The following is a 13,555-nucleotide window of genomic DNA, read 5'->3' on the forward strand; positions in this document are numbered from 1 at the left end:
GAAGAGGAAGTGTTACAGTCAAAACAGTGGAACAGCTACTGGCTCGGAGGGACTGAGGTGCTGATAGGTAGCAGCTGTGCGTTTATTTGAGGGAGCAGGAGGAGGAGAAAAAAAAGGGAGAACTTGCTCATACAGGATTTTGTTTGGAATACATTAGTAGCGGTTTGAAGCTCCCATCCTTTCAATCTGTGTTTATCACATGGGTTTGTATTCGCCGTCACGGTCCGGTTTGATAAATCATAACGTCGACACTGCTCGCAGGAAGACTTATGTTGCTGGTTGAAGAAAATAGAGGGAGAGATTGATGTTGGCTCTTATTAGCCTGTGTGATGATGTCATGTAAGAAGCTCACACGGCGCTTTTTGATCGTGGCGAAAAAAAATCTGATCTCCTAAACCGATACTGTCGTGCATTCCTTCACCGCATTTCAGGGTCAGCACGATGTCAGGACCGTGTGTGTGTGCGTGTTGGTGTGTGTCTGTGAAAGCGTGCATGCGTTTTCCAACAAAACCCGACATAGGAGAAGACACAGAGAGGCCATCTCCAGCTCATCGCGCTTGTTTCTATACAACATCAAAAGAGCGTGGAGGTTAAAGTTGAGCCAGACTTGAAGGCATCTGAACTGGGACTCAGTCTGAACACACACACACACACGCACACGCACACACACACACACACACACACTCTCTTAGAATCACTGGCTGCCGACTTGCAAGGCCAAACTTTGCCACTGAAAAACACAAAGAAACAGTACATAACTACTGGATTTTTACACACGGATAAATTTGCCACCATCCTTGGTACAGATATGTAAACCTTTTAAAAGAAATTCCTCTTTTTTTGCTGCAGCATCACCTCACACTGCAAAATTTCGAAAAACACAACATTTAATCTGAGTAAACTTTTTTTAGCAAAGACAACAATTTCATCCTAAAAAATACCTTAAAAGTAAAATTAACAGTAGCCCAATAATCAACACTCCTGCCTCATTTGCCAACAGGACAGCGCTTAGTCTTCTATAACATTTCAGGAGGTTGGGCATAAATACGGGAGAGATCTTTGACCTCTACACAACCTCTCTAGATTCCCAGAGTCCTGGATCTTCTCTTATGCTCATCCCATAAGTTTTCTACAGGATTTAGGTTGGGAGACTGAGATGGCTACAGAAAAAGGTCAGTTTTGAGTCTGGGGAATCACTTCCATCTTTATTTGGCCATATGTTTTGGATCACAATCCTGAAAATGATGACCCATTTTCAGTTTCCTGACAGAATCCACCAAATATTTATTCCAAAAGTCCTGGTACTTCAAAGATCTCATGGTGCAATGGGCTCTAGAATAAGGTCCCACAGCTTCACAGATCATCCACCGCACTGAACAGTTAATATATTTCATGCCAAATGCGCTCATAGTGTTAGCGTTTACCAATCTTTACATGCATACATTTGTGATGTAAGACAAAATGTTTTGTTTTTTTTTCTGGCACCACTCCCAAAAAATGCTTAGCATGTAAATAGTGTCTAAAGGTTATTGTGGAGACTTGGTGATCCCCTGTTTGCTGCAGGTCGTTAGCAGAGTACATTGGAGATTTTTTTGACCTCCTTACAAAACTAATCAATGTATATGCTGGCAAAATAAATATGGCTCCTCAGCCAAGATAGTGGTTATTGGGTAAAAGGATTCTCAATGCCATGTCATGTTTTTACTCCAACTTGTGTTTATACAACCTGAAAAGTGACAGTATAGTTGGGATTATTGCTTTAGCTGTCAGAACTACTTATTTCCACTGCTGGTTCCATAAGATCATTAATTAACATCAATATATTTGGACAATCTGATTAAATACAAATAAAATGCAATTGTCCCTCTTAATAACTTAGTAACTACTGTACTAAAGTAACCTATTCAATAATTGGTTAGGTATATTTTTGGAGCAGATTTTGTGTTTGTGGGGCTCTGACTGTATGCAGGCACATGTATTGCTAAAGAGAAGATGGAAAGAATAAGATGGAAATGGATTTTCTAACACTTTTTGTCCACACTTTTAGCGCAAAAAATACCACCAAATATCATGATAAAGTCTAAGGTCTTTATCTCTAACAGAAAGTCATGGACGACCAATCTGAAGTTCCTTGGAACATGTCATCAACTGATAATAAACTATAAATGTAAGAAATGCATCAATTTCATTTATTTTAAGGTAATTGATTGGGTAACCAACAATTGTGCCATTGGTGATTTTATAAAAAAAAATATTAACCAGAATTTTCAACAAAAGTGTCGATGGCATTATGTCTGCTTCTTTTTCAGTAAACTAACGCTTTTCTTAAGTAAACTGGTGTCACAAAATCCCTAGAACGTTTCATGTCTTTTAACAAAACAACAGCCATCTCCATTTGATCTGTTTTTAGCTCAACTTTTACCAAATGATCTTGTGTGCAATAGATTGACGAGCACAAATGGAGAACCCACATTAAAAAAAATAAATAAAAAGAGATCTTGTTTCTCAGTACATTACAACACTGTTATTGTAACACATGGGATGGATGACAGCATTTTTAACACTGCATACATAATGCCTAAATATACGTGTCATGAATACACCCAGTTTGACCCGACCAAGTATGTTTGCTGGGAACAGTTTCATTCTCCTTTCGGAGAATGAAACTGTTCCTTTTGTGAAGGGGGAGAAAAAGCAGAGGATGGAGGATCGGGTTGCCTCCTACATGCCATGTTCTCTCCGTGGAACTAATGTCATTTAGCAGCAAAGCCAGAAAACTTGCAGGCGTGACCGTGTGAGTTGGTGCGCGCCGGCAGACGACGAGGACGGAGCGTGTGTTCCTGCGACACCTATGCATGAATTCAAACTGCAGGGAGGGTGAAGTCGGGCCTTCTTCATTGTGTGATGAGTCCGTGGTCAGGGTGTGTGTGCTCGCATGGCAGGTTAAAGAAAAGTGGGACAAAGAAAAGAGGGGAGAATGAATACAAACAGATATTTTTGCTTCAATATTGGAAAAAAAAGATTAAACAAGCTGCCAAAAATATTTAGTAAAACGATCAGACATGTCTGATGCGTTTTTTCCAGTCTGTATACTGAACTGGTAAATAATAGGCGATGCCCGTCTTAATCAGTAACAGAAACCTGAGAGAGCCTGTCAGAAAGCCACATCATCATATTCTTGGAGACCTGCCTGAAACTTTTAGGTTTACTCAGCCTTCCTTCCTCCTTTAACGAGAACCATCTTGAGTCCCACTTTTTACCTGCTACTGTATGTTTCTCCATCCACACAAGGGATCACTTAAAAACTTCTAATGCACTTGGGGAGGGGGGGTACTGATACTAATGGCTACCGCAGCACATTTGAAGCCCGCAGACAAAGAATCAGGCGACTTGTTTGAAGATTTCAGACGAGTGATGTTTTCAGATCTCATTAACTAAACGCTGCTTGAGTGTTGTGTGGATAATTAGAGACGGCAGAGGCTGTGTATTTTCGGGGGGTTGTATAACAACGCTCCCATTAACACCAGACACAGGAGAAATCCCGGAGCAACCAGAAGAAGAAGATGCATCCGGGTTTTTGTCTTGGTTGGAGGGCAGCAAGAGCTTAAGAGCAGGTGTTAATCCACAAGTTAAGGCTTGTCTTAAAACTTCTTGATTTGGTTTATAAGACAACATTTAAAGAAACAAGCAAGAACTCTGCACATCTTGTGTGTGTTCATCTGCGCAAATCTCAATGCACCCTCCACCCAAAGTTAATGGCAGGTGTAAATTGGATCATACATGCTCCAAGGAGCAAGGAATAACCATCAAACAATATGAATTCTGTAAACCAGAGCTAATCCACACTCACGCTGTCACGAGCATGTGGTCTGCACAACAGCAGGCCGAGGCACCGGGAAACCACAAATCCCTGCCAATTTAGCCCCCTTTATCCAAACATCTCTGCGCCGCGCTGGAATTGATGACCCGTGCAGTTGGTCACCACCGGAGTTCTGCAAAACACCTCATTTACATAATCGCATCATAAATACAGAGAATTCATTTAATCATCTCCTCTGTTCGGATGCTCAGGGCTAAAGAGTGTTGATATGATAAGACAGCAAGTTATTAAGAAGAGAGAGGGAGGCAGAGAAGACGGGAGAAGGAGAGAAAGCGTAGGGGATCAGCGAGTGAGTGAGTGAGCTTGTCCTGATTTAAGCTGCCGCTTGGGGCCAAATGAAAATTAATTAATTTCTGTGAAGAATCAATTTCTCAGAATGACAGTGTCAGATTCAATGTGTGCAAGTGAGAGTGTGTCAAAAACAGTGTGTGTCAGAGTGAGACAAAGATAACAGTCAGTGATAACATGACAAACTTTTGAGACTGTTTTTTTTTTTTTCTTATTAGGATTACTAAAATTCATTATCGCCAACATCACCGCAGCCATCAAAACGGTTATCGTGCATTAAAATGGTAATTAGTTACAGGCCTGGAGGGAGAAGAAGTAAGACGAGTAGGCAGGGACCAGTTAGTATCAAGGTATCCCGATGTTTGAAAAAGTTACGCTCTGAAAACTGCAGAGGTTTTCCCCTCATACCAGTCCTATGGGTTTAAAGTCCTTTTAATGGAATGCCAGAGAAAAGCTGGCATGAAGAATGAAGCATCACAGTCCCTCCTCCAGCTGTTGCTGTGTACGCCCAGTCAGCTGGCTGAAAGAAGACTCCTACAACTTTCCTGGGCTCACAAGAAAGACAAGTTTGTTTGGTTGGATTTCTCCTCGCAAAGAGGTCATTTATGGAGCGTCACCTATCAGACTTAATTAGGACAAATCTGATTTGAAATTACAATTGGTTATAGGAATGGGCCACTATCCTGTCATTTATTATTAATGTGAAACAACTTCTTAAACCTGTTCAGGGTGTACCCTGCCTACTGCCCATAGACTGCTGGAGAAAGGCACCAGCTTCCCCGCGACCCACTATAGAAGAAGCGGTAGAAAATGACTGACTGACTGATAACTTTTTGAGATAAGAATTACTCAACCTGCGATTATAGCTGTAAACTCCCCATACACACAATGCAATAACTGCGTACGGTTCAGCAGAATGGCTGCACTACTGAACATGGACAAGCTTGACTGTTTAAATCAATATTGGCTTTTGTTGGGATTAGCCTCAACACAGTGATAGCTTTACTGCACGACCCTTACCATGATAATACATTTTCACTTTTCATTATGACTTTCACCGGCATCGCAACAAATATCACAGAATATCCTTATACAATTTAAAGTACATTTCGCCCACGCACAGCTGGGCAGCAGTAAAGCAGCTGACTGCAGGCTGGCGACCAGAGCAGACAGCCTGCCTGATTAAATAGTTAATGTCTGCTTGTAATAATAGTGTTAGTCTATAAACAGCAGCGGGACAAAAACAGTACATCGTTATGCATAATAGAACGTTTTAAAACTAGTACTAAATTTAGCATTTACAGCTTTAATAATCGATATTGTATATTTATTTTGCAGAAGGAGGAGTGATTGTTGCAATTGGTTCATGTCATACTTTCTTATGTAAACACATTGAATCGTGGTGTCTATTTCCTATGCATTTAACAAAGCTATCCTGGCTGGAAATGGGTTAACTGGACCAGCAGTCAGTTATCATCAACCAAGCTTCAGAAGCACATCAAATCATTTGTCAGCATCCTAATTTGACAATATTCCCACGTCTTCACCTCCTTTCAACGAGCTTCATTTCCATTAAGCTTAAAGGAAAATGTAGAGTAAAGTGGGAGCGAAGTGACATTTTAAACTCATACACCATCATAGGTAATCAACCTGAAGATGAGAACAATAAGACCAATTTTCAGCTTATGAATTATTATCTTCTGATTATTTAGGTTCGTGGATTCCTTTTGCACTTTCTAAAAGGGAGGCGAATTCAAAAAATAAACACTGCTGCACCAGCCGCCCTTTAAACAACACCTGGACAACCCCTCCATGGGTCACCCTCTCACTTCCAGCTCACCTTGCATTGGTGCAGTCGCTGAAGAGCGTCTCGAAGTCCTGCCTGGAGATGAGTTTGCAGCGGTTGACGCCGGGCTGGATGGCCCCGAGCCCCCGCAGCACCCGGACCTGCTCCACGTTGCACACCACCGGGGTAATGTCCAGCCGCTTCAGCTTGGTGTAGACGGTGTGGAGCCCGCCGACCAGGTGCTTCAGGAACACGTCGAAAGCCTGCGGCAGGCAGATGAGGTCCGTGCCTTTGACCGTGAACGAGGCCAGCTTGGCACCTTTCACCTCCACCAGTTTGCACTCGTTGTTCTGCGGCGTGCTCTCCACGGGCGACGCGGTGGCGTACACGGGCTTGGCCCCGGCGGACAGCGGTGCTCCGCCGCCCTTCAGCGGGGTCCCGTTGGGCAGCAGGAGGTCCGCCCGAAACTGGTGGAGCAGCGCCGGGTGCGCCACCGGGGGAGTCGGGGAGGACGCGGCAGAGGTAGCCGCGGGTGGCGGAGAGTTGGTGGCCGGGGAGACGGAGCTCGGTACCGGGTGGTGTCCGAGTGGAGCAGCGGGAAGCAGAGTCGGAGTGGCAGGAGTTGCCATGGTGGTCATTGTCGAAGAAAATGGGGCGCAAATAAAAAGTTCAGGTCAACTATTTAGGAAAGTAAGTTTACGAGGGTGAAGTGTGCATCGGGTGTCTCTGGGAAGAGAGGGAAATAAAAGGAGAAGAGACGAGAGAAAAGGAGATCACATTATTGAATCAGAATGAGTGGAGGCTTGACTCACAGTGGAGATGCTACTGTCAAATTATCATAGAGAGGAGGAGCCTGGGCTGATTCTTAGACAGAGAGCGACAGGAGAGGGGGAGAGAGAGCAAAGATTAGCCTACTTAAACTTTGGATAAGCTTATTTATGAGTGCTGAGAAAACACACCTTCACATTAATGCCTCTGATGAGACTTGACATGCTTCTGGCACACGATCTGGGGTGTTTAGGGCATTTCTAAATCTCCTATGTAATCTTTGTTTGAGATTAATAAATGCATCAGGATTGAAAGTAAAATGGCTTACTTTTTGAAAACTTATGCTTACGACGTAAAGATCACTCTACAAAATGATGCGTAAGAACTGTTCAAAACAACATTTTTTATGTCTGACCTGATAGTTCAGATTTGGACAAATCCAGTATTTTTTTTATTTTTTTTTTTCAATTACTATAAAACGTAAAAGTTATTTGATTGAGGAGTAGTTTTGAATCCAATGGAAAATGCTGTTTCTGATTGTTTTGAAACTCTATAAAAGTACATCTAATTACTGCCACAAATTACGTCATTTGATGCAATTAACAAATAGGAATAAGCAAGATCAGTTTTTTCATTGTTTGACCTGCCGATCAGCGAGTACAGCTGATCAATGAAAATTTCTAAACTTTTTGATCAGTGCAGGTCTGTGGAAAACAATTTTTTCTCCTTTTTTTGTCATTGTAACATATTTTAATGGTAACCATAAATTAGATGGATAGTTTTTTTACCTTTAAATTAAATAATTTTTGTATTTCCTCTGGTTATCTTAATCTGATGATAAAATCTGTTTGAAAATCTGAAACAGTTATCAAAAATATCCAAATCAGAACAAAGCAAGAGGGATGCAAATACTTTTTTTCACAACACTGTATTTTATACATATTTATTATACACAGAGTAACATATTTAAAGCATTTATCTCAGTGAATTTTGATTATTATGGCTTACAACTAATGAAGTAAAAAAAAAAAAAACTTGCTTCTCCTAAAATTAGTATCACTCATGACCAGCATGTTTTAACACAGAATGCTTGTTATTGCCATGTTATGGCCTACACTATCAAGAGGAAGACACACAGTCACTGACACCCTTAACATGTAGGGTAAGCCACCAAAGGATATTTCGAAAGAAGCTAGCTGTGTGGTACCCACTGGAAAGTTTAGTGGAAGGACAAATGTTAGAAATAATGCGCAAGGAACAGGGATAACCTCGGGCCTGAGAGGATTGTGAGCAAAGCCAATTTAAAAGATTGGGGGAGATTGACAAGGTGTGATAGATGGTTGGAGTCAGTGCTTCAAGACTGAACTGAACCAAAGAGGCGAAAACATCTCACCTGGATTAAGGAGAAAAATGGCTGGACTGTCACTTTGTGGTCCAACCTCCATACTGAGGGCATATATTGTACAGTACAAAAACAAACTTTTTATCCAGCTTGGATTTTTGTTTTTCTGTCATTTCATTCTTTCATTTCATTCTTTCATTCAGTATTAACCATCAAAATTAACAACATAAACCCTTCAAATATCTCACTCTGTGTGCGATGAATCTTTATATGATATGTGTTTGACTTTTTTTATTGGAAATATTGAGATAAATTAACTTTTCAATGATGTTGTGAACTTAGTAAGTTGCACCTTATGTCTGCAGAAAAGCCGGAATGGTGCCTAATCAGATTGAATAGACATTAGGTTGTAAATTTAATCTTGTCAGAGTATTTTAAGGATTACCAGAAGTTGATCATAGATGGGAATGACCAGAACATGTGCTGTCACAGCCCATCAGCCTCCCAACTCTCCTTAACTTTACTGGGAGGAGAAAAAGGTTGTTATCAAAGGTTTGCTACTTTTCTTCAACTTATAATACAGGGAAAGACTGTGAAGAAATGCATATAGGTTTCCAATTAGTGCTTGACCTTTATGTTATTTGAGTGTAATTAATAAAAGCTTGCAAAACCAAAGGGGGAGTACGCATCATTTTGAATTATAGCAGTATTTTTAATTTGAAAGCGAGAACTCTGAAATATAGGAGAAATCATGTATCAGTTATGCTTAATTTCATCATGTCATGACAGACACGTAAGCCAGAAAATCTAAGCCAGGTCTTTTTTATTTAAAAGAGATCTCTCTGTTTTAAGTCTGTTGCACCTGCTGTTTATTATATTTGGTATTTGGACGAGGCTTAACAAGATGTAGCACAGGTGGCAATAGTTTTTTTTTTGATCAACCGAGCACTTTACCTGCTCTTTGCAAAGGCACTAACGCATCCACAAGCTCCCATCATTTACATGGATTTCGCAGTCCTTTCAAAGTGGCTTTCACGGAACATTGTGTTGATAATGATCTTCAGGGAGAGAGAGAGAGTCACAGATCTCCAGAGACCATCTCACCATAAGACAAGGGGGAAAAGGATAAAACTCCGACTGTTCTCCAACTCAAAGGACTCAAACACTCTTTTTCCTCCTCGCCCCCACTTCTCTCACCCTATCTCTCTCTCTCTCTCGAATAAGCCCTCTTGTGTTTTTTAATTGGCAGAAATTAATCTTTAGGATGTAGATGGTAGATTTACATTCATTAAAAGTCAAGAGAGGAAGCCAGGCTTGATGCTAATCAAATCTGCTTAATTATGCTTAACATGAGTATCTCCAGGGGAAGGGAGAGAGGGGGAGACGGAGAGAGAGGTAGCTAACTCGAACTTTTTACTTTTTTGCCTTTGATAACTCCTGCTGAGTATGGCCTTTTCCGCGCCAAAAAGAAATGTCACGACTCTCTTTCTCCATCTGCAGAATACACACAGATAAAGCCATCAGTGTTAAGCAGAGCCGATTCATGTTGTAAGTTCCCACTGTAGAGTCTTTAATAGGTGTTAAAATCTTCTGGTTCAACCTCTCAGGCTTATTCTTTGTACAATACAAACTGCTGGGTTAAAAATAACCCTATAAAGGGTATTTTGTGAGTCCAGTTCTGAATTAAATGTGTACTGATCAAGCCTGAGTTGAGTTAATACAACAGTATTTGGGTTATAGGTTTGATCCAGCATACTGGGTTAGGCTTTCAACCAAAAAAAATGGTTTAATAGTTCAACATCCTTGTCATTGATCTAAGATGGGGTTTTGAGGAGTGGCATTAGACAATGAGAATAACTGTAAAACAGACATGCCAATTTCAGGACAATGTGTCGGTTTTGGTAAAAACGCTGGCACTACAACACGCCTTAACTTTTCCACAACAAACACAGGTGGCCCAGTCCTCGAGCAGTCCCTCTCAGCTGCAAGTAGAATAGGAGATGTTTACAACTCTGCTTCTAGAGTGCAAATGAATTGTGTATGCATGAAGTTGCCACTGACGGGGTTGTTGTTGTTGTAGTAAACTTCTAAGTGGACCAAGAGGTCAAAAACCAAACCAGACTTTAAAAAGCCAAGCACAAAAAAAAAATGGCAGTTACTTGGAAATTGAAGATCATGCAAATTAGGTGATGGCATCCTTCAGCAATTTGTAGAGGTTTTTAGGACAGCCAATAGCTACTTTCCATAATACACACTTAGGTTGCTCATAGCAACCAAACCCTAAGTTGCATTACCTAAGTAATGTGATCTACACAAAAGCAAGCAGGTAGCTTACTTTAGCAGGTAAAAGGCTAATCTTATCTTAAGCTCCTTCCTTATTGTACTTTCATTGACACAACAGAAAAAACATCCGCATTATTGAACAGTATCATTTTACTATATAATCGTTTTTTTATTTTATTCTTTGGATGAGCTTCATCAGGTCATTGTATAGTTTAAAATATTGTCCTGCAAATAATGATGAGGCTTCTTGTTTTCTATCCCAACTAACTGGGTCATCATTTTGACACAATGTTTGGTTAAAACTAACTTCCATCCCAAACAACATAAACCCATCATTTGGTTTGAAGAAATAACCCAGTAGTCTTTTGTGTGTAATATTTCAGGCCAGAAACATTTTATAAAGAACACAGGTAACCATAGTGACATAAAAAAGAAGCTGATGAGTAATGTCCCACCTTTAAGAAATCTGCCTTTAACCTCAAGTGCAAGGTCGTAATTTAATTACATTGTGCATTTTAGCTCATCCATCCACAATCTTGTAAGCAGCCACAGTGTAAGTTGTATTGTGCAGTGGTGTGAAGTGACTTTGTCTCAAAAAAGAAGGTCACAGGTTTGATTCATGGGCCATCCATTTAATATATTATGAGAACAATGAACTAACTTCAATTCCTACTTTAACAGACTTAAACAACTTATTAACAGACACTTTCAGCTTGATTTTGTTTTCCTTCTCGGGTCTTCATCAGTATTAGTAAAGCTATCATGACACAACTGGAGAACATTATGGATTTCGTAGGAGGGAAAAAATGGAACAACTTTGTAGGAGTATTTATCTGTCTTTAACATCTGCTATTGCTCCTGGAGTTCAAGACTAAATTGGTGGAGTTTTCTGTCTTTGAAGTGTTTAAAGTTCCTTGAGACAGTAGAAGCCCATCTATCTTCAGTGCCTTGCAACGTTCCCCTTTTCACTAAGTTAATTAATGTTTTATATCTTCTTCAAATCCTCTGATTACTGCTTTTTTGTATGATTAGGTTTTAACCTCAAAAATCTGCCTTACATTATTTTACAGAATAATTGTGATAATCTTTATTAGTACAGAGGGAGCTTTTTTAAGTTTTTCCAAGAAACAGGTAATCTCTTGGGATTGTTTTTTTTTTTTGTTTTTGACCTGTTTTGACCTGTTTTTCCTGAGAAAGTAAATAGAATAACAGGACTATTGTGTATGCCAGTCTAGTTTTATTAAATTTACAGTAAATTTAAAAAGGTTTTTTCATGTTTTTCACATCAAAACCACTTCTTATTGGCATTGTATGTGATATACCATCACAAAATGGTGCTTAATGGTTAAATTGGAAAACAAATTATGGATTTTCTTGTGTTTAAAAAATTCTGAAAATTATGATGTGCATATAATTTCAACGCACTTTACTCTGATAACTCTGAATAAAATTTAATCCAACCAATTGCCTTCAGAAGTCACCTTAATAGTAGGTTAAATCGAGTCCACTTGAGTGCAATTTAATCTCTATATAAAATCTGCAATTCAGGTGGGAGAAGCAATCAATTGAATAAACATTAGTCATAAGCACCAAAGATCTTCTCCTTATGTTAGTGCTTCGAGGTGAAAGTAATTGTTGAAAGAAAGTGGCAAGCAGTCCCATTTGCAGTTTAACACAAGTCATGTGGAAGATACAGCAAACATGTGGAAGAAGAAAGGGCTCTGAACAGATGAGACCCAAACTAAACTTTTTTGCCTACATGCAAAATACTATGAGTGGCGGAAAATCAACTCAACAAAAAGCCCTGAACACACCAGTCACATGGTGATATGGTTAGGCAGCATCATGCTGTGGTGATGCTTTTATTCAGCTTGTAAGAGCTGATGGATCCTGAAGGAAAAACCTGTTAGAGACTTCAAAGGGGCTAAGACTGGATTGAGGTTCACCTTCCAGCAGGACAATAACTTAGACATATAACTACAGTGAAACAGTTTAGATCAAGGCATATTCATCCAGTACCACCTATCTTTATTTGTATATATAAGAACACCATGTGTCGTTTTCATTACTTGAAAATTAGGCACTAATAATAAAATACACTAAAGTTTCTGTTTGTAACTTGTAAGTTTTAAAATTTCAAAAGGTTCCAATTGTTATGAATATTTTTGCAAGGACCTATTTTACTGTCTGAGACAAAAAAAAAAAAAACGTTCTCGCACAGAACCTAGTTTATGTTCCAGATTTCCAATTTTAACAGTTCATATTTACGTTGCCATGGAGCCATCATGAGCCAAAGAGACAGAGATGATGCTCATGTTGCATCTCTGTTTGAAACCAGAGCTCTGGTCCTCTCCACATGTCTGTTTTGGCCAGTGAGGAGCAGTGGCATGAGGGAAATGTGTAGGTGGTTAGATCGGCCGATGAAGTGTAAATACCACTCAATCTGTTCTCATTAGAGGTACAAAAACATACGAATCACTTCGCCTCTATTAAAAATGCCCCAGGGTCCCCAGTTGAAAGTATGTGTGTGTGTGTGTGTGCGCGTGTGTGTGTATTTGTGTGTGTACATGCATGCGTGGATGTATGCTCATACATGTGATTGTGTGAAACAGAGGGAGGTGGTGGTGGTGACAGAATGATGTTTTGGCATTTGTGTCTGCAGCGAGCATCTGAAATGCCACCACCATCAATGCTGCTTAATTCTCAGAAACAAACTCTTAATCTGAACAGACAATCCGTTCCGACAGCTTCTGTTATGATTCAAATCATCTTGGAGTGAAGGGTGTGTGTGTATGTGTATGTGTGTGTGAGTGAGAGAGTATGTCATTGTGTTTTGTTATGTGATTAGGTTTCTGCGCGTGCACGTCCCCCCTGCACGTGTGCGACCAAGGCATAACCCATCCAATCTGCATTCCCCTATGATAATGTGGATTGATTATGGATATGATAATGAGAGGCCGGCACGGCGTCGCGACCTTCACAAGGTCTAATTGAAACAAGCGTTGGTCCTCCGAAGCACTTATCAAGTCACACACCACATCATTAATCACGGAGAATACAAGCTGTCAGTGTAACACACACACACACACACACCTCACACATCCTCTATATTCTTTTTCTGTTTTCCAAACATGCACAAATCTTCTTTTTCACACACTCACGCACAATGTGAGCTGTCACTACAATATCCCCGGTATTGTCTTCTTTT

General features: G+C 40.1%; 1 protein-coding gene across 1 annotated transcript in view; it reads right to left on the minus strand.

Moving 5' to 3' along the window:
- dachc (dachshund c) overlaps nucleotides 1-8,662 on the minus strand; it is a 34,155-nt gene extending 25,493 nt beyond the window's left edge. Inside the window, exon 1 of the mRNA XM_047352466.1 lies at nucleotides 6,009-8,662. Coding sequence (XP_047208422.1) covers nucleotides 6,009-6,592 — 584 coding nt within the window. The 5' untranslated portion in view covers nucleotides 6,593-8,662. The remainder of the gene's footprint in view (nucleotides 1-6,008) is intronic.
- Nucleotides 8,663-13,555: the final 4,893 nt, after the last annotated feature.

Source organism: Girardinichthys multiradiatus, chromosome 22 (genome assembly GCF_021462225.1).
Source record: "Girardinichthys multiradiatus isolate DD_20200921_A chromosome 22, DD_fGirMul_XY1, whole genome shotgun sequence".
NCBI lineage: Eukaryota > Metazoa > Chordata > Actinopteri > Cyprinodontiformes > Goodeidae > Girardinichthys > Girardinichthys multiradiatus.